This window comes from Mustela erminea, chromosome 17, assembly GCF_009829155.1.
Source record: "Mustela erminea isolate mMusErm1 chromosome 17, mMusErm1.Pri, whole genome shotgun sequence".
Taxonomy (NCBI): Eukaryota; Metazoa; Chordata; class Mammalia; order Carnivora; family Mustelidae; genus Mustela; species Mustela erminea.
The window spans coordinates 30,293,453-30,316,287 of record NC_045630.1 but is presented as its reverse complement, the minus strand read 5'-3'; the positions used below and the strand labels follow the sequence as shown (position 1 = coordinate 30,316,287).

At 38.1% G+C, this 22,835-nt stretch overlaps 1 protein-coding gene across 12 annotated transcripts in view; it reads left to right on the top strand.

The window, feature by feature from the left end:
* DNAH14 (dynein axonemal heavy chain 14) overlaps nucleotides 1-22,835 on the top strand; it is a 361,489-nt gene that overhangs the window by 86,145 nt on the left and 252,509 nt on the right. For 11 of the 12 annotated variants that reach the window (XM_032319061.1, XM_032319058.1, XM_032319057.1 and 8 more), the window contains 7 exons: nucleotides 1,189-1,439; nucleotides 6,930-7,059; nucleotides 12,843-13,119; nucleotides 13,527-13,572; nucleotides 13,654-13,751; nucleotides 17,731-17,897; nucleotides 18,633-18,977. In XM_032319061.1, the coding sequence (XP_032174952.1) occupies nucleotides 1,189-1,439; nucleotides 6,930-7,059; nucleotides 12,843-13,119; nucleotides 13,527-13,572; nucleotides 13,654-13,751; nucleotides 17,731-17,897; nucleotides 18,633-18,977 (1,314 nt within the window). Of the gene's footprint in view, nucleotides 1-1,188; nucleotides 1,444-6,929; nucleotides 7,060-12,842; nucleotides 13,120-13,526; nucleotides 13,573-13,653; nucleotides 13,752-17,730; nucleotides 17,898-18,632; nucleotides 18,978-22,835 lie in introns of those variants that run through there. The other variant, XM_032319068.1, reaches the window with a different exon arrangement.

Genomic DNA, 22,835 nt, shown 5'->3' with positions numbered 1-22,835 from the left:
GGAAAAACATGACATTTTCAATAAATACATAATCTATTAACAAAGTCAGTATTTCATTTGTCAGGCCCAGCATAGCTGTGCCCAGTAAAGAACTACATCACTGTGGTAACCATTCCTCCAGAGAATCAACCAGTACTGGAAAAAAACTTGCCAAATTGATAATCAACTGACCTAATTAATTTTAAAAAGAAAAAATACAAATTGAAAAAAAAGAGAGAGACATGAAGAGAGGCAACATAAATAAATGCAGTTGTGTTTTTAAAAATTAGAAAACAATTTGGAAAGGATATTTAAGTATCAATGGAACAAAAAATAAGAATGAATAGGTGAACAAATATTGGACATATTTTTAGAATTTTAAAGGTCCATCAATAATAAAAAAAATGTTTATGTGTCTAAAAAGAACCATTTGCCCAACTTCGGGATTATTTTAGAGGGCACAATTTGGAAGTCCTGATGGCCATTCCCCAGTAACATACTATGTCAGTTGTCTTAAGAGATACATCATGATAGACTATGGACTCTGAGAAACAATCTGAGGGGCTTGAAGTGGCAGGGGGGTGGGAGGTTGGGGTACCAGGTGGTGGGTATTATAGAAGGCACGGATTGCATGGAGCACTGGGTGTGGTGAAAAAATAATGAATACTATTATGCTGAAAATAAATAAATAAATATTTTTAAAAAGAGATACATTATTTAAAGGGTAAAGCTCTAACATTGGATTTGATGAATTTAAATTTTTTCTTAATTCTGTATTATGTATTATATATGTGTTAAAAACAAAAAAAGGAGTCAAATTGCTGTAGCCTAGCATAAGAGAGGCAGTATTGGGCTGGATTTTAGGAAGCCTAGCATTTATAATTGACTCCCACCCCCCATTGTTTGCTGTGTCCCTGATGGTGTACTTGAGGAGTGTCCCTCTATGTAGGAGTGCTTAGAATTCATGGCTATGTCCTTCCTATCTGAGTTCCATAAACTTATCTCTTCATAAGTGAAACCCCAAACTTCATAGGCTTCTTTTTGTCTCCTTGTTTAAATGCAGTGCAACCATAAAATTTTCATGAAAATTGTCATAATAGTGTATAGTTGCAGTGTTGTTAAGACTAATGAAAATACTATCCATTAATAATCATGCTATATTAACATAAGAAATTATCCCTTGTTTCTCAAATGTTTATTGAACTGTAGGTGGCAGAAAAGAAAGAAATTAAAGAATACTTTGAGTCAAACCTCTCTGAAGATGACACTGTACATTTCAAGCTGCCTACATATCGACGTTTATTAGAAACTGTTCTGAGGTTTCTGCTGCTGGTTGACTACATATTTCAGGAACTCATCCGTAAACTAATGAATACTGCAATCACACTACTTTTGGAATTATTTAATAATTCTGCTAGAATGCCATTTTCAAGGGAAAAAAGGAACGAAGATCTCATTAAGTAAATCAATTTTTTTTTTTTACTTATAAAAGAGATTTGTGATCACAGTGTAATATATTATTACTTATGGAGGAAATATCCAATAATTTAAGCTGGAATTTGAAAATTCTCCTCATAGCAAATTATATGTACTCAGTTTTTGCAATTATCTGAACTTCTTATCTGGTAGTACTTTCATTAATACTGTGCATAAAATTTAAGAAAATTTCCTTCCCCCCAAAAAAAATATTCTGCATAGGCTACGTTGCTATGTGACCTCTATGATGTCCAGTGAGTTTTGAAATTCAGGTAATGAATAATACTCTTAGTGTAAGTATGTCCCAAGTATTACCTATACTAAAAATCACTGTTTATCTTGGAACTCAGCTTTAATTTGGTGTTCTGTATTAATATGCTAAATCTGGCTATCCTATGTATAGGTATGCTGTATCTTCAAAGTTCAGAACTAGTTCTTAAAAAATCATTTGTAAGAATGATTCTGGCAGTAGCCACAAGGTTCGGTTTGCATTTGAGGCAATTCTAGGTATCTATTGAAAACAAAATGTTTTCATCTTTAAAAAAAAAAAAGATTTTATTTATTTGAGAGAGAGAGATTGAGCATGCGTGCATACTCACAGAGAGGGAGGGGAAGCAAACTCCCCACCGAGCAGGAAGCCTGATGCAGCGCTCGATCTCAGGACCCCGAGATCATGACCTGAGCTGAAGGTAGATGCTTAACTACCTGAGCCACCCATGTGCCCTGTTTTTTCACCTTATATTTAAATACTAATGTTAAAGCATTTTTCTTATTTCCCACAACTGGATCTATCGCTGTAATTTGTGAACCAAGGAATATGAATTGAGACTGTAGAATACTTTATGTTCAAACTGTCAGAATTTAGCAATACCACTTTTTAAAATTTTTTTAAATTTATTTTCAGCATAACAGTATTCATTGTTTTTGTACCACACCCAGTGCTCCATGCAATCTGTGCCCTCTCAAATACCCACCACCTGGTACCCCGACCTCCCACCCCTCGCCCCTTCAAAACCCTCGGATTGTTTTTCGGAGTCCATAGTCTCTCATGGTTCACCTCCCCTTCCAATTTCCCTCAACTCCCTTCTCCTTTTTAACTCTCCATGTCCTCCATGCTATTTGTTACGCTCCACAAATAAGTGAAACCATATGATAATTGACTCTCTCTGCTTGACTTATTTCACTTTAAATCAAATCAGAATTTAAGTATTAGAGTTAGTGAAAAATAAATTCATAAAATTTTGAAGACTTTTAAAGATAATATACTGTTTCTCTAATTTGTTACTGAATCCAGCAGAGCTCAAATCACTTCTCTGAGGCCTCGTAAGTACTTTAAGTCCGTGCTAGAACTTTAACCAATATAAGAGCACAACTATTTAGTAGTAATAGCACATTAGAATTGTATTTCTCCTAAAACTACAGGTGTGTGTTTACCTGTGTGTTTGTGTGTTTAGGAGAAGTTTTTAATTTTGAAAATATTTTTTAAAGGATATTATAGTTAATTCATCATATAATAGAAAATTTGGAAAACAGAAATTACCTTAATTCCATCACTTAAATATAATATCTTATTATTTTGGTATAATTTCTCCTAGAATTTTCCTATGTATTTTTCTGTTGTAATCTTAGTGTACTATTTCATAGTTCATTTTAAAAATACAGAGTGTCTCATGTATGTGTGTATATATATATATGCATATATATGTATGTATATGTATATTTACTTCTTTTAATGCTATAGGAGGAATATATGTGTAGTGGTTCAAGTACATGTATTTTTGGAGTCATACCACCTGGGTTTTATTACCTGTTTCATCTCTGACATATTGCATAACTTAGGTTAGCTAGTAATAATAGTAAGCTAAGAAACATAAATAAAATCTTTAGACCTCAGTTTCCTCATCTGTAGACTAGAGATAACAATTATACCTATACATAATGTTGTTTGAGAATAAACAGAGTTAATGCCTGCTGAGTAGGAACTATTATTTAATCTGTTTCTGTTGACCTTCTTAATAGTATTGGTTTGTATTTCCATAGTGACTAATGATGTACATCCTTTCATATGATTATTGGCTATTTGTGTATCTTCTCTGAAGAAACGTCTTTTCATGTCCTTTGTCCATTTCTCAATTGTGTTGTCTTTATATTGTTAAGTTATAAAGAGTTTTTAAGATATATTTTGGGGGGCACCTGGGTGGCTCAGTGGGTTAAAGCCTCTGCCTTCAGCTCAGTCATGATCCTGGGGTCCTGGGATCGAGCCCCACATCGGGCTTTCTGCTTTGCGGGGGGCCTTCTTCCCCCTCTTTCTCTCTGCCTGCCTCTCTGCAAACTTGTGATCTCTGTCAAATAGATGAATAAAATCTTAAAAAAAAAAAGATATGTTTTGGGTACAAGACCCCTGTTATTACCATATAATAGATTATTTGACAAAATTTTTCCCATTCTCTGGGTCGTTTCAATTTCTTGATAGTATCCTTTGAAGCGAAAGTATTTAGTTTTGAAAAAGGCCAATTTATTGTTCCTTTAATTGAACTTTAAGTGTCATGTCTAAGATCATTGCTTAATGCAGGATCATGAAGACTGATACCTATATTGTAAGATTTTCAGTTTTAGCTCCTACATTCAGATCTTTGATCCATTTTGTTTTAATTTTTGTATACAGTGTGAGGTAAGGGTCTTAAATTCATTCTTTCCCATATGGATGTCCAGTTGTCCCACCACGACTTATTGAAAAGACTCTTCTTTCTCCGTTGAATGGTCTTGGCACACTTGCTGACAGTCAGTTGACCACAGATGTGTGGGTTTATTTTTTGGACTCTAAATTTCATTCACTTGATCTGTATGTCTGTCCTTATGCTGGTACTGCACTGTCTTGATTATTATAGTTTTGTAGTAAGTTTTGAAATTGGAAAGTGTGAATCTTCCAACATTGTTCCTTTTCAACATGGTTTTGGCTCTTCTGGCTGTCTTGCATTTACATATGAATTGTAGAATAAAAGTGCCTGTTTCTGAAATAAAAGTAGCTGGAATTTATATTGGGATTGCATTGAATCTGTGAGTAAATAAGGGGAGAATTTCCATTTTAATAGCATAAAGTTTTCCAATCCATGAATGTGAGATTGTCTTGCCATTTATGTAGGTAGTCTAATTTTTTTCAGTGGTCTTGTTTTTCAGTGTATATGTTATACTTCTTTTATTTATTCTTAAGTATTTTATTCTTTTTGATGCTGTTATAACTGGAATTAATTTTTTAAATTTTGTTTTGGATTATTCATTGCTAATGTATTGAAATATAGCTGGTGTTTGTATATTGATCTTGTATCCAGCAATCTTATTCAACTTGTCTATGAGTTCTATGTTTGTTTGTTTATTTGTTTTTGCTTCTTTTGATTTTCTATGCAGGATCATGACACCTGCAAAGAGAGATAGTTTTACTTCTTTTTTGTCCAGTCTTACATCTTTTATTACTTTTTGTTGCCTAATTGCCCTGGCTAGAATCTTCAGTACGATGTTACTAGAAGCGTCAAGAGTGAACATTTTATTCCTGATCTCAGAGGGGAAACTTTGGTCTTTTTTTCATTGTTAGCTATGGGTTTTTTGCAGGTGCTTTTTATCAGGTTGAAGAAATTTCCTTCTATTGTTAGTTTACTGTTTTTACGTGAAATGTTGGATTTTGTTAAATGTGGTATAGTACATTAAATTAAATATACTTATTTTTATACATTGAACCACCCTTGCATTCTTGGGATAAATTCCACCCAATTGTGGTATAGAATCCTTTGTATATGCAGCTAGATTGAGTTTGCTGGTCTTTTGTTGAGGAATTCTGTGTCTCTGTTCATAAAGGATAAAGGATATGGGTCTGTAGTTTTCTTGTGATATCTTTGTCTGGTTTGGGTTCCAGGAAAATAGTGGGCTTATAGAATGAACTGGTATAATTTCTTGTTTGATAGCATTCACAAGAAAACCTGTCTGGGTCAGTGGATTTCTATTTTGAAAGCTTATGAGTTGTTTCTTAAATTTCTTTAATAGATGTGGTCCTATTCAAATTGTCTATTTCTCTGACTTTTATGAGGGTATGTAGAAAGATGTTCTTAAATTTTCAGCCATTATCTTCTGCCAGAAATTCCTAACAGGTTTATTTTCTACCTTATTTTTTCACCTTAAATTGAAATGTCTATCATATGGTTTGATATTACTTTCTAACTCCATCTGATAGTTTCTGTCTTTTGATTAAGAAATTGAATCTATTCACACTTAGTAATAAGCGGTATGCTTTGCTTTTATTCCTTCCATTTCACTTATGCTTATTATTTATTTTACTTTGTTCTTTTTTCTCTTTCCTTTTCAGTTTTCTCATTTTTGTTGATTCAGTCCAATGACTCTTAATTCCCAATTCCTCCCTTTACCTCGTTTTGGTGTTTCTTATGCTTTTCAGTTTATGAATTTTCCATCTTTTTAATAATAATGACTTAAATTTTATCTCCCTATTAGCATATATATGTAAATCTTCACTTTTCCATAAAAATGCTTCATCTTTTTATTTTCCCCAGTTAACAATCATAGAATATTTTGCTGAAGTGAAACATGATTTTTTTACTGTAGTAAAAATATAAGAAATAGAATTCAGTACCATTAAGCACATTCACAGTGTTGTACAACCATCACCGTATCCATTTCCAGAACATTTTCATCATCCTAAACTGGGACTCTCTGTGCGTATACAATAACTCTTCATTCCCTGTGCATGGCCCCCTTCCTCCCACCAAGCCCTATGACCTCTAATACACATCCTTTTTCCATGAATTAACCTGTTCTAGGTCCCTTAGTCAGTGGAGTACTCATACCATATTTGAACTTTGCTTTGTATAATATTTTCAGGGTTCATTCATGTTGTAACACGTATGAGAATTTCTTTCCTTTTTAAGGCTAGATAATAATCCAGTATGTATATACCGCATTTTATTTATCTCCTGTATCTCTACTGATGGACATTTGGGGTCATGTTCATCTTTTGCTGTTGTAAATGATGTTGTTATGAACAGGGATGTGTAAATTTCTGTTTGAGACCTTGTTTTAAACTCTTTTGTGTATTTGCCCTGAGGTAGAGTTGTTGGATCCTATGGCCATTCCGCATGTTACCTCTCTGAGGCATTCCCTGCTGTTTTCCAGGGTAGTTGCCCTAGCTTGATTCCCAACAACAAGTGCCAGGGCTCTAATCCTCACTAACACTTACTGCTTCCCTCATTTAGAAAATAGTAGCTGTCCTAACTGGTGCAAAGTTATAGCTCACTGTGGCCTGGATTTGTAGTTCCCTGATGATAAGTGATGCTGAACATCTTACCTTGTACTGATTGACCGTCTGTACATATCTTCTCTGGTGGAATATCTAATTATTTAGGTGTCGTGGTATTAATAAGATATGAAAGTTTAGAGAGACCATGTTTTTTCCTTCTTATTTCTTAATCTAGATTATACAAGAATGTCTTTTCTGTCACTGAAAAGATAACAGATGATTATGAAGAAGTTGTTGATGATTCAGACTTACGTGTCACTTCTGTTTTAAAGTCAGAAGTAAAAACAGAAGCGGATATTAACGAGGTAAAATGGTCTTTGAAAAATATAAGCATAGATTTTTGGTGTGAAATGAGTAAGTTTGGGAATTTGGGGGAATTAAAAATATGATTTATGATCATTCACAATCTCTTGCATACACACATGCATGAATACACACACGCGCACGCACACACACACACATGCACACACACAGAGACATCCCTCCTACTATGGAAAGCTATAATTACACTTAATGCAGGTGGTTCGCTTGTTCATGCATTACTGAGTACTTACTATTTACCAGTCACTGAGCTAGGCACTGGGCTACAGCAGTGGGCTGAACAAGCCCCTGGCCTCTTGGAGTTTATATTCTGCCAAGAGAGAAGATAATGAAGTGATGGGTGCTATGAAGAAAACCAAAGGAAGAAAAGGGAATGCAGAGTGATACTGTATCCTGCTTTACAAGGGAATGGTTAGGAGAGACCACACTCTTTAAAGTAGCAGCTACTCCCTTTAGCCCCCCACTACTGTATACCTCTGTTTGCTATTCTTCAGAGTACTTTTTTCATTGTTATTAACTCAAAAATGACCCAAGACAAATATGAAAAATCTTGACAGAATCCTAGAAAAATTTCCATTAGGAAATCTTTTCTTGCCATCAAGAATTATATCCCACCCCACCCCAACACAGTATTTTACTGGGATTAAACTTTATGTGGTAGATGCTTGTCCTGTTTGGCAAAAGCAGCATTTTTATGAGATAGCATTGTATATAATATGTATACTTGACACATTTTTTCCTTTAAAAAATATTTTAAGTATGCTTGGTAAAAAGGGAAAATGTCTACATTTTTTGTTTTAATTTGTATTTCTCTTATTAGTAGTGTATTTTAAAAAATAGGTTATTGGAAATTTTTGCTCATTAATCTCCTGGATTGATTTTTCTTATTATTTTGTAGGAATTTTTCACATCTATATTGCCGTTATCTTTTCCTACTAGATGACTTGTTATTTTTATTCCCTTTTGATGTATTTTTACCCATAATTCTTTTCTAAGATTTGTTTATTTGAGGGAGAGAGAGTACGAATAGGAGTGGGGGCAGAGGCAGAGAGGAGGAGAGAGAGAGAAGCAGACTTCTGCTGAGTGTGGAGCCTGACACAAGGCTCAGTCTGAAGCCCCCAAGATCATGACCTGAGCCAAAATCAAGAGTCAGACACTTATCCAACTGAACCACCTAAGCACCTCTGTTACCAATAATTCTTAATTTCAATGTAATAGAATTTATCTGTCCCCTTATTTGTGTTCATGTTTGAAATTAATTACCATTCTGACTCATAAATATATTCTTTATTTTTTTATTTATTTTTTTTTTAGATTTTATTTATTTATTTGACAGAGAGAGACACACACAGCAAGAGAGGGAACACAAGCAGGGGGAGTGGGAGAGGGATAAGCAGGCTTCCCGCTGAGCAGGGAGCCCGAAGCAGGGCTCAATCCCAGGACCCTGGGATCATGACCTGAGCCGAAGGCAGATGCTTAATGACTGAGTCACCCAGGTGCCCCATTCTTTATTTTCTTATAAAAGCTCTGGAGTCCATCCTTCCATTTGTTTCTAAATCTGGGTGTGTAGTGTATGTTAGGATTCATTTTCGCTTATTTCTGTATCAGTGACTGTTACTCAGGCACAGTTTCTTTACATCCTTTCCCTGCTGATCTGCACAGTGGCTCTTTCTTTATCATATGTCTCCATACACATGTGTCTTCTGTTTCCAAACTATTACTCTGTCTCGATCTATTTGCCGGTTAGTGCTGATCCCACACCAGATGAATGGCACAGCTTTGAAATAAGTCGTCTCCTTTTCTAAGAGTGTCTTGTCTAGTCTCAAACATTTGCATTTCCATATACATTTTAGAATCAGACCCTGCTTGGATTTTCATTGAAATCGCCTAGAAGATGGGAAGAGTTAATATTTTATGATATTGAGTCTTCCCATATGATTGTGCAATTTATTTGTCTTCTTTAATGTCTTTCAGTCTCTTTTATAATTTTTCCCATAAAAATCTTGTGTAGTGTGTGTGTGTGTGTGTGTGTGTGTGTGTGTGTGTGTGGATTTAGTCTGTATGTGCTTTATTGCTCCAGCCCGTACTGCAAGGGAATTGTTATTTTAGTTGCTTCTAGTAGTTCTTTATGAACACTTTAGAATAGAAATATTTTTAGATAAAAAACATGCACTGCTTTCATTTTTTCCTTAGGATTAACATTAAATCAGCACTATGGACCTTTTCATGGTTTTCCATTTGCATTGCATAGTGTATCTTTAGACAAGGTTACACCAATTTCTATTAAAGACTGCCTTTTAAATGTATCCTATTTTATACTGGCTGTTGCTTATTGACAGTTAAAATCTGGGATAAACTGGTCTTAATTTTTGGATACTCTTCTTATGCTCATTAGCCATTTGTATTTCTCATTTTTATGAATTTTTAATTTTCTTTCCCATTTTTCTGATGGAATTTTTTTTCTTACTGAATTACAAAACTATTTATAAAATACAAACCATAACCATTTGTCATGCCATGAAAATGTAAATCTTAATGCATTGTTTTTTGTGTGCATTCTTCATTCCACCCTCCATAGCTCACAGTGAAATTTTTTGCAATAAATTATTGGTTACTGGAATATTCGGGTGTCGGTACAACACTGCATCTGCACATGTTCTCACTCAAAATTGTCAAGACTCGTATCACGTATCAGTGGGTCTGGGTTCAGATCGCACAGTGACATGCCGCTAAATGCCTTCAGCATGGGACGTGTCCCCCAGCTGCTGGGAGTGTTGTCAGCAGATAGCCTTTAGCTGTCCCTTTTTTCAGACATGGCTTCAAGTGCAGCCCTCTTATTCAAGGTCATGCCTCTTTTGGGGGGAGACCCACATGCAATGAACAATTAACTGTGACAAGGGTATAAAAAACTCTGAAGGCCTGTTCCAGCTCCTGAGCTCCCCACGGCTTGGCTGAGTCTGTGGTGCGGCCTGTGTAACAGCCCAGCCTTCCCCTCTACCCACCCTGCTTGCTTTCTCTCCTTTCACACATATTGACCCAGGCACATTCCTTAATGTTTATGTCCTGCCTGTCTCAAGTTGGCTTCCCAGGGAACCCAGTCTATATACACACATAAACACAAGAATGCTTGTAATTTATCGTTTCTGATTGTTACATAGTATTCTGATTATTACATAGTATACACATATTCTACTTTTCTTCTTTGAATTGCATATTGATACTCAAACAATTTTTTCTCTTGTGTTTCTTACTGATTTTTAGGACTTTCTTGGGTACATTGACTTTCTTGGGTACATTGACTCTTTGTTTATTTTGTTTTATTTTTTTTTTAAGATTTTATTTATTTATTTGACAGACAGAGATCACAAGTAGGCAGAGAGGCAGGCAGAGAGAGAGAGGAGGAAGCAGACTCCCGGCTAAGCAGAGAGTGCGATGCAGGGCTCGATCCCAGGACCCTGGGATCATGACCTGAACTGAAGGTAGAGGCTTTAACCTACTGAGCCACCCAGGCTTTGTTCCTGTCCATTAACATTGGGTGTAGATCTTTGGTAATAGAAATTCTTAATTTACATGTTTTAAAATTCAACACTGAACCTGATCTTCCAGTTTGCTTCTGAGTAGATTTGATGTAGATAGCCTTGTGATGCTGGCATAAATCTCGTGTGTGTGCCTGATTCCACTTTTGGCCCACAGTCCTGACAGTCGCATCTCACTCGTGACCTTCCAATATCTGACCTTGGTTCTCTCCTATTTTTGCTAAACTCATGTTGGTACAGACTGAGTTTTTTACCTCGTTCTAATATCTAGTCCAAGAAAAGATAGCTAATGGGGGCCTGGATGGCTCAGTTAAGCATCTGCCTTCAGCTCAGGTCATGATCCCAGGGTCCTGGGATCCAGCCCTGCACAGGATTCCTGTTCAGTGGGGAGCCTGCTTTTCCATCTGGCTTTGCCCCTCCTTCTGCTTGTGCATGCACGGTCTCTTTTTTTCTCTCAAATAAATAAATAATCTTTAAAAAGATAGATAATTATTTTATGTTGGGATGTGTTGAGTCAGAGGTACCTGTGGGCAATCAGGTGACAATATTTCTATTAGGATTTTGGAAATCTAGATTTGACTTTCAAGAGAGAGAGCAGGGCTAAAGTGGGAGAGGTCCCCATTTCCCACTGCATACTGTAGAATTTAGTTGTAGCCTATTCTCTCTTGTAATGTGCAGTCTTGAGGAACTCAGTCTAGTTGCTGATCCATTCTTTTTGGCATAAAAAAATACCCAAAAAATTTACTACAAAAAGATTTTCAAGCCCTACTTCATATTGTAACTGGAGTCATAGACCCACAATACATTTCAGCCTTGACTACATGCTAGCAATGTAGCCTTTGACAAGTTAATATAAACTTCCCAAGTCTGAGTTCCTTTTTATACATAATGAGAGTAATAATTTCTTTCTCAGGGTTACTGTGAAGACGAAGTAAAGGTAACTTATTTACTCTAGTGCCTAGGACATGATAAACACTTACCAAATAGTAACTATATCAAATAGTATAGTATGTTCTGAGTATACATATCAAGTATACTTCTGTATTTGATATAGATCCAAATATACTGTATCAAGTAGTAAGTACAGTATACATATTTCAAGAATGGTTCTATGCAAATACTTATATACTATAATATTAGAAGTTATGTAGGGTTTGAGGTCCAGTCATTACCAGAATTAGAAATTATTTTCCAGAAGAAGCTATACAACACATTATATATTTGTTTGGAATTGTCTGTGAACTTCTTTATTGTGATAAAACATACATAACTTGTAATTTACCATTTTAACCATTTTGCACATAAAATTCAGTGGCACTAATACATTCACAGTGGGGGACACTATCAGCACTACCCATTTTGCAGAAGCTTTTTATCATCCCATAGAAACTCCCCGTTTATTTGTGTGGAATGTTTAAGGATTGTATATCACCTTCAGCATCTACTCAAAACTCTTTCCCCAGCAGCTTAAGAGAGTGTGAATGGTGTTTGTTTATACTGTTAACTGCCTTTATTTATAAATGAATGGTCAAGGTTCTAGCAGGCAGCCTAGGTGACCACCGAGAATGGATACCTCCAGAACGGTGGGTTGTATGTGGGCTTGAGGGATCCGTACATTAGTGAAGAACCCGTGTCGAGACAGAGCCTAAGAGCAAACACATTTGTCTAAGTAAGATATTTATATGTAAACTATTCCGGTTATTTCTCGGTGGGGATGGATACCTTTACTAGGATATGTATGTTAGAGTGAGAAACTAGCACCTATAGAAATGGATTTGAAATATATTCCTGACTCGTAATTCTTAGTGTGGAGTACACAGTAAAATCTCCTGCTCAGCTTTTAAATGACTCAAATTCTTGGTATAAAATTGCTCAATCAATATATTGTGCACCTGTTAACTATACTTCAATTAAAAAAAAAAAGTATTCTTGGGTCCTGCTCCTGATCTTTTAACTCATAACTATTTTTAATAAGCTTTCCAATGATTGCTATTTAGCTACTCTGGCATTAACTTACAGTCTTCTGGGGAGAACTAATTTTATACATTATAATGTATCCTCTGTTTTACATTAGCTTATTTTAACATGCAAATGTCAGTTACATGTTAATATTATGTTATTCAGTTATACTGAAATTATCATTTAAAATTTAGATCTGCATCATCCTAATTTAAAGGAATGTTCTTTCCATTACATATTGTCACTGTCATCCTAACATGTCTGTTCATTAGATTTTGAATAGTATTAAAGTGGATGAGAATTTGAGAAAAGTATATGCACCAGTATTTGAAGTAGCTCTACACTTGAGCGTTCCCGAAGAGAGTGGCTCTTCAGAAAGTTCCACAGAGAACTCTCATGAGGCTGACAAGTCCTCTGAAGGATCTGAGTCATGTGAAGATGAGGCATCAAAAAATGAAGTCGGTTGTCTCATAAGACACTCCAGTGAAGAACTGCCACTAATGCAGAAAACAGAAAATGTCTCTTCCAACTTGGAAGGAACTCTTTCAGGTAAGATGAAGGAGGCTGGTAAGAATGAAGGGAAATGGCCTAGCAGCTGGAAAAGACAAATGAGAGAAATTCTAGCAGTTTACATATGATCCATGACTAAGTTGTAAATATTAAGAATGCGCAACATGAACATAAACTTAGATTATTTGTGGTGCATGTAAATAATAACACCATCATTCATTTTGGTCTCCGTACTCATACCATTTCTCACTCATGGGGACCTGAGGAACCCCCCACCCCCCGGGAGGATGAATACCACCTGGGATGCTTGTTAACAATTCAGACTCTTGGACCCCATCAGGATCTGGGGGTGAGGTGTCCTGCTCGAACACTACCTTTCATTTGGCATTTAACTGGCTTAAATATCTATCAATGTTTTATTCTCTTTTTTCAATGGATTCTTACAGGCATAGAAATCATGACTGAGTTTGAGAATAAATACATACATGATGAGTAAGTAGACATTTTTAAAATTACAAGTAATTATAATTTACGTTAGCTATGCATTTTTCTGAAATGAGTTTTATTTTTCAGATTTTTGGAATTTGCTACAAATCTCTCCTTAGCTCCCAACAGATTAGAGTTTTCAATAAAAATTCAAAATATGGTGACTGACATTGAAAAATGTATAAGTAAGTATTTTAAAGTTTAAATAGATACACTGTCTTCTTTGGCAATATTTTCTTAGATGTAGGCATTTGATACTTATACCCAGAGAAGTGACACACTTTACAGTGTATCAGGAGATCAGAAATTCCCAGTCTTTGGGATCAATCAATGTGAACTTGGGATTATTTAAGAATGTGTGAATTACACATATATCCAAAGAGTACATAAAAGATAGGAATTAGGATAAAAGACTAAAGTTTGGATTTTTTCAATGATATACTACAGAATTTTATGAGACTTAAATAAGGCATATCTTATATCATAACAAAGATATTATTTCCATCTTAAACAGATTTTTATTAGTTCTTCTCTAGCTATGTGTATATATTCTGAAAGTACCTGGGTATTGTTAGCTTGACCAATGAATTTATCCCTTCTCCACGATCTAAGTCTTATAAAGATCTTAAAAAAGCACAACCCTTGTCAACTGTTTAAATGTTTATATTTCCTTTTGTTATTAATAAATTTGGAGAGGGATGTCTTGAGATGGTCGGATATCTTTGTTTCTTCTGAAAATTTGGTCCACTGATTTTAGCATTTATTTGTGGATCTTGCCACTCCTTAATTAGTGGATCCATTTCTTTATTCAGCTATTTATTTATATAAATATAGATTCAGTGATCTGTGTACATATTTGTATGTGTATGTATGTATACATTTATGGGTGTGCATATATATTTACCTGAGAAAAACAAAACATCTTGATCACCCCATCATTTCAGCCACCCTCATATAATAACTGTTTGCACCTTGTGTTTTTACTTTCATTGGCATACATTAGTGAAGCTTATATTTCACATATTGTATTATTATTTAACAATATATTATAGATATTTTCCGCATTGCTGTGTGTGCTCTTATAATTGTCACTTAGATGGCTTTGCAGTATTCCATTCCATTCCATTAATGTGCAATAATATGTTTAACCATGAGTGCAAAGTTAAACATGCTTGTTACTATGTGTGGTCTTGCCATTAACGTCTGGTGCAAGCTTGAGTCTTCCGTGGATCTTTTCACAGAATAATTGCATGAGAGGGAAACTGATGGGGCTAAAGTCTTTCTCTTACCGATCTGTGGTTCTTCTGGACTAAGAAAATGAATCTTTAATTTTTTTTAAAGATTTTATTTATTTATTTGTCAGAGAGGGAGAGCACAAGCAGGCAGAGGCAGAGGGAGAAGCAGACTCCCCGCTGAGCAGAGAGTCTGATGTGGGACTCGATCCCAGGACCCTGGGATTATGACCGAGGAAAGGCAGCAGCCCAACCAACTGACATACCCAGACGTCCCGAATCTTAAATTTTTAATACAAGTTTTAAGAAAAATTAGTAGGTTGTTTGGCTTGATTTTATGGTGATATTTTTGCCATGCAGAACATTATTTTAATAGTTACAAGATATGCAGAGCCTTGTAGAAAAGGCTCCAGGATGTGGTGTCCTCATTAGACAGGCTTGCCCAGTGAGCACATCATAAGAACATTCTCCTACTTGTCTTCTAATTCTATTATGATTTCACTTTTATGTTGAAATATTTGGTTGCCCTAACATTTATTTGGCTTGTGTGGACTTGTCATTTTTTCCCATATGACTGATGATCTGTCTGTCACAGTGCCACTCACTGAGCCATCCCTTCCACACCCTCACTGGCTTGAAATGCTACTTTTATCATTTATTATATTGTAGTATGTTTCTTTATCTGTGGACTGTGTAGTTGATCTGTCAGTAACTCATGAACCAGTACTATATTGTTGTAATTCTGGAACTTCTTTTCTCCCCCAGAAATGTTCTAGGTTTACTGATGCTTGTTTTCATCTTAGGCGTGTAACAGAGTAGTACTGTGACTTATTTTGGTGCTCCAGTTATCTGGCTTTGCTTTTGCAGAACGATTCTTTCCAAATGGGTCCTGTGCCTTTTCACCTCACCCTAACCCTTTGTTGTGCCTGTTGTAGCTTGTGGGGCCACAGGATGCCACAGGTCCCCCTTGTCCATCCTCTGCCCCAGCCATGGGCATGCCTGTGACTTGCAGGAGGGGCACTACCAGGGGTGTCCTGCAGGGAAGGGAACCCGGAAGTCCATGTGGGAAGCATCATTGCAGGGAATTCTGTGTCCTACACATGGAAGGTCAGGTCAGAATTGCTGCTCTGACCTTCTCGAGAAGCAAATGCGTCAGCTAACGCGCAGTGTTTGTAGGCTGTTCTTTTCCCCTCTGTCCTTGTTTTCAGACAAAACGGTTTTCCCAAGATCCTTGTCAGCTTCCTTGTTCTCCACCCCCTTGAATGAGGTTATAGAATTTATTTGTAGCATAGCTAGGTTACTTCGTCCCAGGCAGTATTCTGTCTTGGGTTCTCCCGGTATCCTGGTTGGTTCTTCAAAACCAGGATAAAACCAGGCAGATGGCCAGATTGTCAGATCCTTTTTGCCTCTGGTGAGGTTGCCTCTGTCATGGGCTCGACAGCTCGATGTGCACCATCCGAGCAGCCGGCATCCCCAGCTTCCCTGTGCGGCCCCTCCCGGTCCAGCTTTCCTCTACACCCTCTTGGCTCTGGCAACCAGTCTGCCTTTTCCCAAACGTCAGAAAGTGGTTCTGGCTCTTTTCATGTAGAAAAATGCACGTCGCATGCGTCCATATTGCTGCAGGAAACGAGAGCCTGATCCCTTCTTCCTGCTGAGCTGTGTTCTGGGGTCTGGATGAACCACAGTTCGTTTGTCCCCTCGCGTCCAGGGCTGAGGACGAATGAAACTGTTGTGAACATTCCCATGTAGGTTTTTGGATGAACGTAAGTTTTCTTTTTTCTTGGGTTGTTAACCATGGGTGAGGTTGCCAGGTCATATGGTAGGTGTATGCTTAATTTTATGAGAATTGCAGAATGGTTGTATCATGTTGCTTTCCCACCAACACTGCATAAAGTTCCAGTCACTCTGCATCCTTGTGAGCACTTGGTATTGTCCGATTATAAAAAAAATTTAGCCATTGTAATAGGTGAGCAGTGATAATCTCACTGTGGTTTAATTTGCATTTCACTAATGATTAATATTGTTCATCTTTTCATATGCCTATATATATTCAGATACATATTCATCTTATGTATATTCATCTATATGTATCATATACACCTCTTCATATGCTTATATACATATGCTTATGTACATTTTTTGTGGTCAGAGCTTTAGATATTTTGCTTATTTTCTTAATTGGGATGTTTGTTTCCTATTGTTTATTACAAGAGGTCTTTATGTGTACTCTGGGTACAAGTCTTTTATCAGACACAAGATTTGCAAACATTATCTCCCAGCCTGTGCCTTATCTTTTCATTCTTTCTCACAGAATGAACCTTCTTAATAGCAGCTTATCAATTTTTTTTCTGTTATGGATTATGCTTTGGTATCTACAGACTCCTGGTCTAACTCAAAGTCACAGATCTTTCCTGTATTTTCTCTTGGAATACTTATAAATTTGTGCTTTATACTTAAGTATATAATTGATTTTTAGTTAATTTCGCATAATGTATGAAGTGTAGGTGGAAGTTTTGTTGTTTGTTCATGTGTTTGTTTTTGCCCACAGACCTCGGTTTTTCAGCTAGACTGTGTGTGAGTTGCTGGTGGTGACGGTTGTGTGTCTGCTTCCTCACTGTGTTGGATTCATGCTCTCCACATGGCATCATATAGCACAGACATTTCAGCTGTTTCTCAATTTAATAATTTTTTCTCTGCCTCTCTTTTAATTATGCCTTGACCCACCACCACCCAGTACCTGTGAGTGAGTCTGTTGTTCCCATAAAATCCAAACTTACACTTGTCTTAGATTCCATTTATCAGTACAGAACACTCTCTAGCCCTCATAATAAATCAGCCCAAGTTTCCAGTAGTTTTAGACTCATGGATAATTTTAAGATATTGCTTTTGATGGGACTCCTAAAAATACTAACTTCTGAACTCTGTATTTTAGCCAGGATTATTCCTCTTTGCCAAGATCCTCGCCTGTCTCTCTTTACTGAATCGGTTTTAATTACAAGTTTACCTAATAAGATTGAAAGTGGAATGGCCTATAAGAAGCCAGCCAGATGGCCAGATTGTCAGATCCTTTTTGAAATGGATCCTACGTACCAAAGTAAAGTAAGTTTTAAAAATGGTTTCTCTCAAGGACTAATTGGCTCTAGAAGCAGAAACCCCCTGAGATTCTTAGACTAACGGGACTTGTTGAAAAAAAAACACTTATTTATTTTATATAAATATATATACTTGTTGAGTATCCTAACTTATGACAATGGAGGTGTCATTTCCGTCTCATCTTCCCATCTTCCTGCTCCTGGGCTTCCGGCTCTGTTCACCTCTTTTGTTTTTTCCAACTTCTGCTATGAAAGGAACTTTCTCTTACATGGTTCCCTCCTGACACTGACTTGGCAGTGCATTGACTTGCGGTGGCTGGGACTTCCCATTATGATCCCGCTGGGTATTGTGGTTCAGAGTCACAGGAGAATCTCATCCTCTCCTCTTGGGTCAAATTCTGCCTGGACAGGGAGCTGTGTCTTGGGAATGGGCAAGGTCACACAGCCCACGGACCTGCCTCTGTGTGGGGCTGCCACGGAGCATCTGTCCTAACCAGGATGACAAGCATGGGGATACATGACCTCCAAACAGCATGCTGACTAGAAAGAAAAATGGCCTAAATGTTAAAAAGGTCATTGAAATTTCTTAAAGTCCTAGGTTTCCAACGCAATTCTGTAGTGTGGGTTCTTCACGAAATGGACATAGGGAGATATTCTCATACATATTCTGACAGAGCCACCAGCCTGTCAGCCCATACTAGTTACTGTCACCAGTTCTGACTTGTCAACACTTTGTTTACAGATTGCCAGGCTCCTGACTGTTGTTGGTAATTGCATGGGGCAAGTTAATGTTTACAGTTGCAAGTTTATAAAATACTGTTCCATGGTACAGAAGGCCAAAGCCATGAGCATGAAAATCTCATTGGTGGATGAACTGACTTCAACACAGTTTAAAATGATCCTGGCTAAATTCAGAAACTATCTTCAATATATTATTAACATGGCCGTTGAGAAACGCATTGGTATTTTCAAAGTCATAAGTCTCAGTTATCAGTCAGAATGCTTACCCTATGTTGAGAATGTCCTACATCTGATCCACAACCTCCTGCGATCTGTAATTGAAAAGAAGAATACAAATCTACTGGAAGTAAGTATTTTGGAAATTCTTATTGCATGAGAATCTTTATGATTATTAGATTATTATTTTAGAATATGTACTTAGGAAATCCAAATGATAAGTGTCATCCTCAGAAAATTCTAATATGTATTAACACCTGTGTGGGTCTCGGATCTGATATCATTTCCTCAAAAAAACATTCTCTGTCTGCCATTTCTAGAATGGCACCCCATGTTCCTCGCTCTGTCTTTTCCCTGTTGGGAATCCCTAAAACTTGTAAACATGGAGACGACACGACACAAGTTACGTTTTTGTAGGGACCACTCTGGCTGCAGTGTAAAGAATGGGTTAAAGTGGGACAGGACAGGAAGAAAGCTGTTTGTGGCATCTAGGGAAGAGGGGATGAACGCTCACACCAGGGCAGGAGTGGTGTGGAGTCGGAGAAGCAAATGGCTTTGAGATCTGTTTCAGAGATGGAATGGACAGGATGTAGTGACTGGCAGATTGTAGGAAGAAGAGGAAGGAATTAATGACACTTTGAGCTTTTGGGCTGGGCCGCAGGGCGAGCAGGGCTGCAGTCCCCGGACCGGGGAGCACAGAGTGCACTTTACTGCGTAACCATCGGCGGACCTGGGCGGAGTGCGGGGCTGGCCACCAACAGGGAGTCCAAGCCAGAAGCCCACGTGCATGGGGCTGGTGTGCGAGTGGTCTTTGAGGTCCTTCAGGAGAAGGTGCCTGCTTATGTGTATGGTGAGGATGGGAGAGAACCCCCCATCAGAAGCCTGGAGAGTGCCAGTATGCGGGAGGTTGTGAGACGGACAGCGGCCTACAAAGCCCCTGCAAGGGCGCAGCCTCTCTGAGAAGACTAAGGGAAGCAAGGGAGTATTTCGAGAAAGAGGGAACGTGTAGTAGTTTTTGATGCTACGGAGAGGTCAAGAGAGGATCGAGAACTGTCTATCTTTAGAACCACAGCAATCCTAAAACATACACAGAATTACTCTTTATTTCACTTAGGGTTAGATTCCCCAACAAGTATTAGAAAACAAGCAAACAAAGTATATTATACAGCAGTTTCTTTGCCTCATACAAAAAGACATCTCGGCGTTGGTGAGCCAGGCCTCCCCTTCTCTCTCCTCTGCTCCCTGTGACGAGGGCTGCTGCCCCACAGGCTCTGTGCTCATGCTCTAGGCAGAAAGACAGAAACGTTGCAGCAGCAGCCTGGCCGTTTTACTTCTCTTGTCATCGCCTGCGCTGGGTTACAGCGCCGCCGCTGCTGCAGAAGGACTTGAGTTGGCCCCTCGTAATCTCCTCCTCCTCGGTGGTTGAAGAAAGCAAGCAAAAGATGGAATGGCTTGGGTTTCACATCAGACTTAGGGTATCTGCCAGTTGGTAGAGCCGACTGAGAAAGAAGACAGCACAGTAAGGCAAAAAGAGATTAAACTATTTCCTTTATTATTATTAAAGTACACCTTGGAGAATATGGCTTCTGTTTACTTAAAATGAACCTTCCCCAAACTGAAGCTCAGAGTTAGGGAGAGACTTAGCCCCTCAGCACTGGTTGCCCTGAAACATGACCAGCATCCTGGCCGCAGTGAGCAGAGAGGAACGTGTACCCTCCGCGACAGGCGGGCTTTTGCGAGGAGGGTCTAGGCTCTGCCTCTCCACCTTCTCCTTCCAAACTCAGCAGTCACAGGAGTCACTTTGTCTTCCCAGGAAGTGACTGTGGGGCAGAGGGGCCACCCGCCAGACTGGATGAGTGGGGTCCCCTGCCACATGGAGACAATGGGAGTGGGGGTGAGTGTTGCCCCCACCCAGCTGCCATGCACACTCTATCAAGTGCAACGTGGCACTTAGCCTTCAGGTGAGCTCTAAGTAAAGACGGTAAAAGGCCCCACTTGCCCAGTATAAGATGGTGGGGAAGGAGCAGGATGTGTATAACCGAAACCTCCATCCTATAAAGAAGTAAGTGGGGAAACATCGAAGGTGGTCTAGTGAAAATATTGAATATTACTGGACAGAAATACTGAGAGTTCCTTTCTTTGAGGGTGGAATAAGCTCTGTGGTTGGCCAGTCTGTCAGCCTCTGGCTCAGGTCTCTTGCCTTGGTGACTCCCAGTTAGGCCCTGTAGGATGACTCTCTGGGTTTGGTGTTCTTGACCATCTCATCCAAGCAGGGCATCATGGGCTTGTACTTGCTGGACCCTGACTAAGTATGCCAGTGAATCTCCTGTTGGTGTGAGTCTTAGGAAATGCTATTGGTTATTAGATTTGGACTTGCTTCTTAAAATAGTTTTTTGCTCTTTGCTTCTGGTTAACTCTACACTTCAGTTTAGACATGATTTTGAAGCTGGAGAACTTTATATTTTTAGCTGCTATCTATGCTTGACACATCCCTCTGTGCCCTAAAAGTATGGTTCCATATCTGAGGCTGTCTGGAACACAGACTTGGGAAGAAAATCTACACCCTTAATAGTTTGTGTCAGCGAGCTTCCCACTAATCCTGGGATCTCACCATCTTCAGCCAATGTGCCTGATTAAAGATAAGAGCTCTGGTCTTCTCTTCTGCTAAGGTTGCCACTTGGAAACAACCACTTTCATCCAGAGCTCAGAAACAGTTTGCTGTCTCAACTTCTGCAAGCCTTTGGATTAAAGAATCCTCAGGTCGTCTCTGCAAAAGGCAGAGGAGAATTTTCTTATCCGAGCTGTAGTTCCCTCAGTCTCTGCTTAACTCATTTTAGCATAAGTTCATCTCCTAAGATTTCACTGGAAGTAACAAAAAGAACCAGAGTATGACACTGCATGTTTCCGACTATTTCCCCAGTGCTATAGCTGTGGCTAGCACGGCTCTCAGCCCCAAGCACAACAGCAGACAACACTGATACCAAATAATTTGTTACCAATAATTTGAAGATGGCCAATAGATACAAAATATTCTCAACAGGATCATCAGGGAAGTAAAACCCACATGTTTAAATGGCTAGAATTGAAAAGACTGCCAATAGCAAGTTCTGAGAAGGGTGCGGAGGAGCTAGAATTTCTGCACATTGTTGGTGACAATGAAAATGGCACAGTCACATTGGAAAACTGGCCATTTCTTGTAATGTTAAATTTCCACCTACCATTCAGCCCAGCAACGCCATTCCACGTTATTTATTTACAAAAAATAAAATAGGATCCACACAAAGACTTCTACTCACAAAGTCGTAGACGCTTTACCCACAAGTGCCAAAACCTGAGATCTATCAAGAGATGAGTAAGGAAAAAAACGGTGCATTTATGCCTTGGAATGGCATTCAGCAATGAAAAGGAATGAACGAGTGCTGCGTACAGTTAGGAATGACTGCAAAAATATGTTTCTAAGAGAAGCCACACACAAAAGAGTATGTGCCGGATGATTCCATACATATGGAACTTGACAAATAAAATTTAATCTGTAGTCACAACAAGCAGATGGTGGTTTTCTGAGGCCAGGAGTAGGAGGAGGTTATTTGGGATGGGGCACAAGGCTTCTTTTAGGACAATGAAAGTTTTCTATACTTGATTACAGTGGTAAGTACACAGGTGTATAAATTTGTTAAAACTCATCATGATGTACAGTTAACCTCTTTTGTATGTCAGTTTGGCTTCAGCTGATTTTTTTTTTTTTTAAAAATCACGGCTTTTCCATTTACTATTTGAAACACCTCTTATTCCTGCTGTACCTCAGTTTATCTGTAAAATGGGGTAATATTAGTGACTAACCTAGAGAGGTTGTGAGAGTTAAGTGAGTTAGGGATTATAAAACCCTAAACACATTCTGGCACTTAGCGAGCGCCAGATGAACATTAAGTCATTGCAAACCAGACTGCTGCACATAGAAGGTCAGGGTGTTGAATTCCAGAGAACTTTC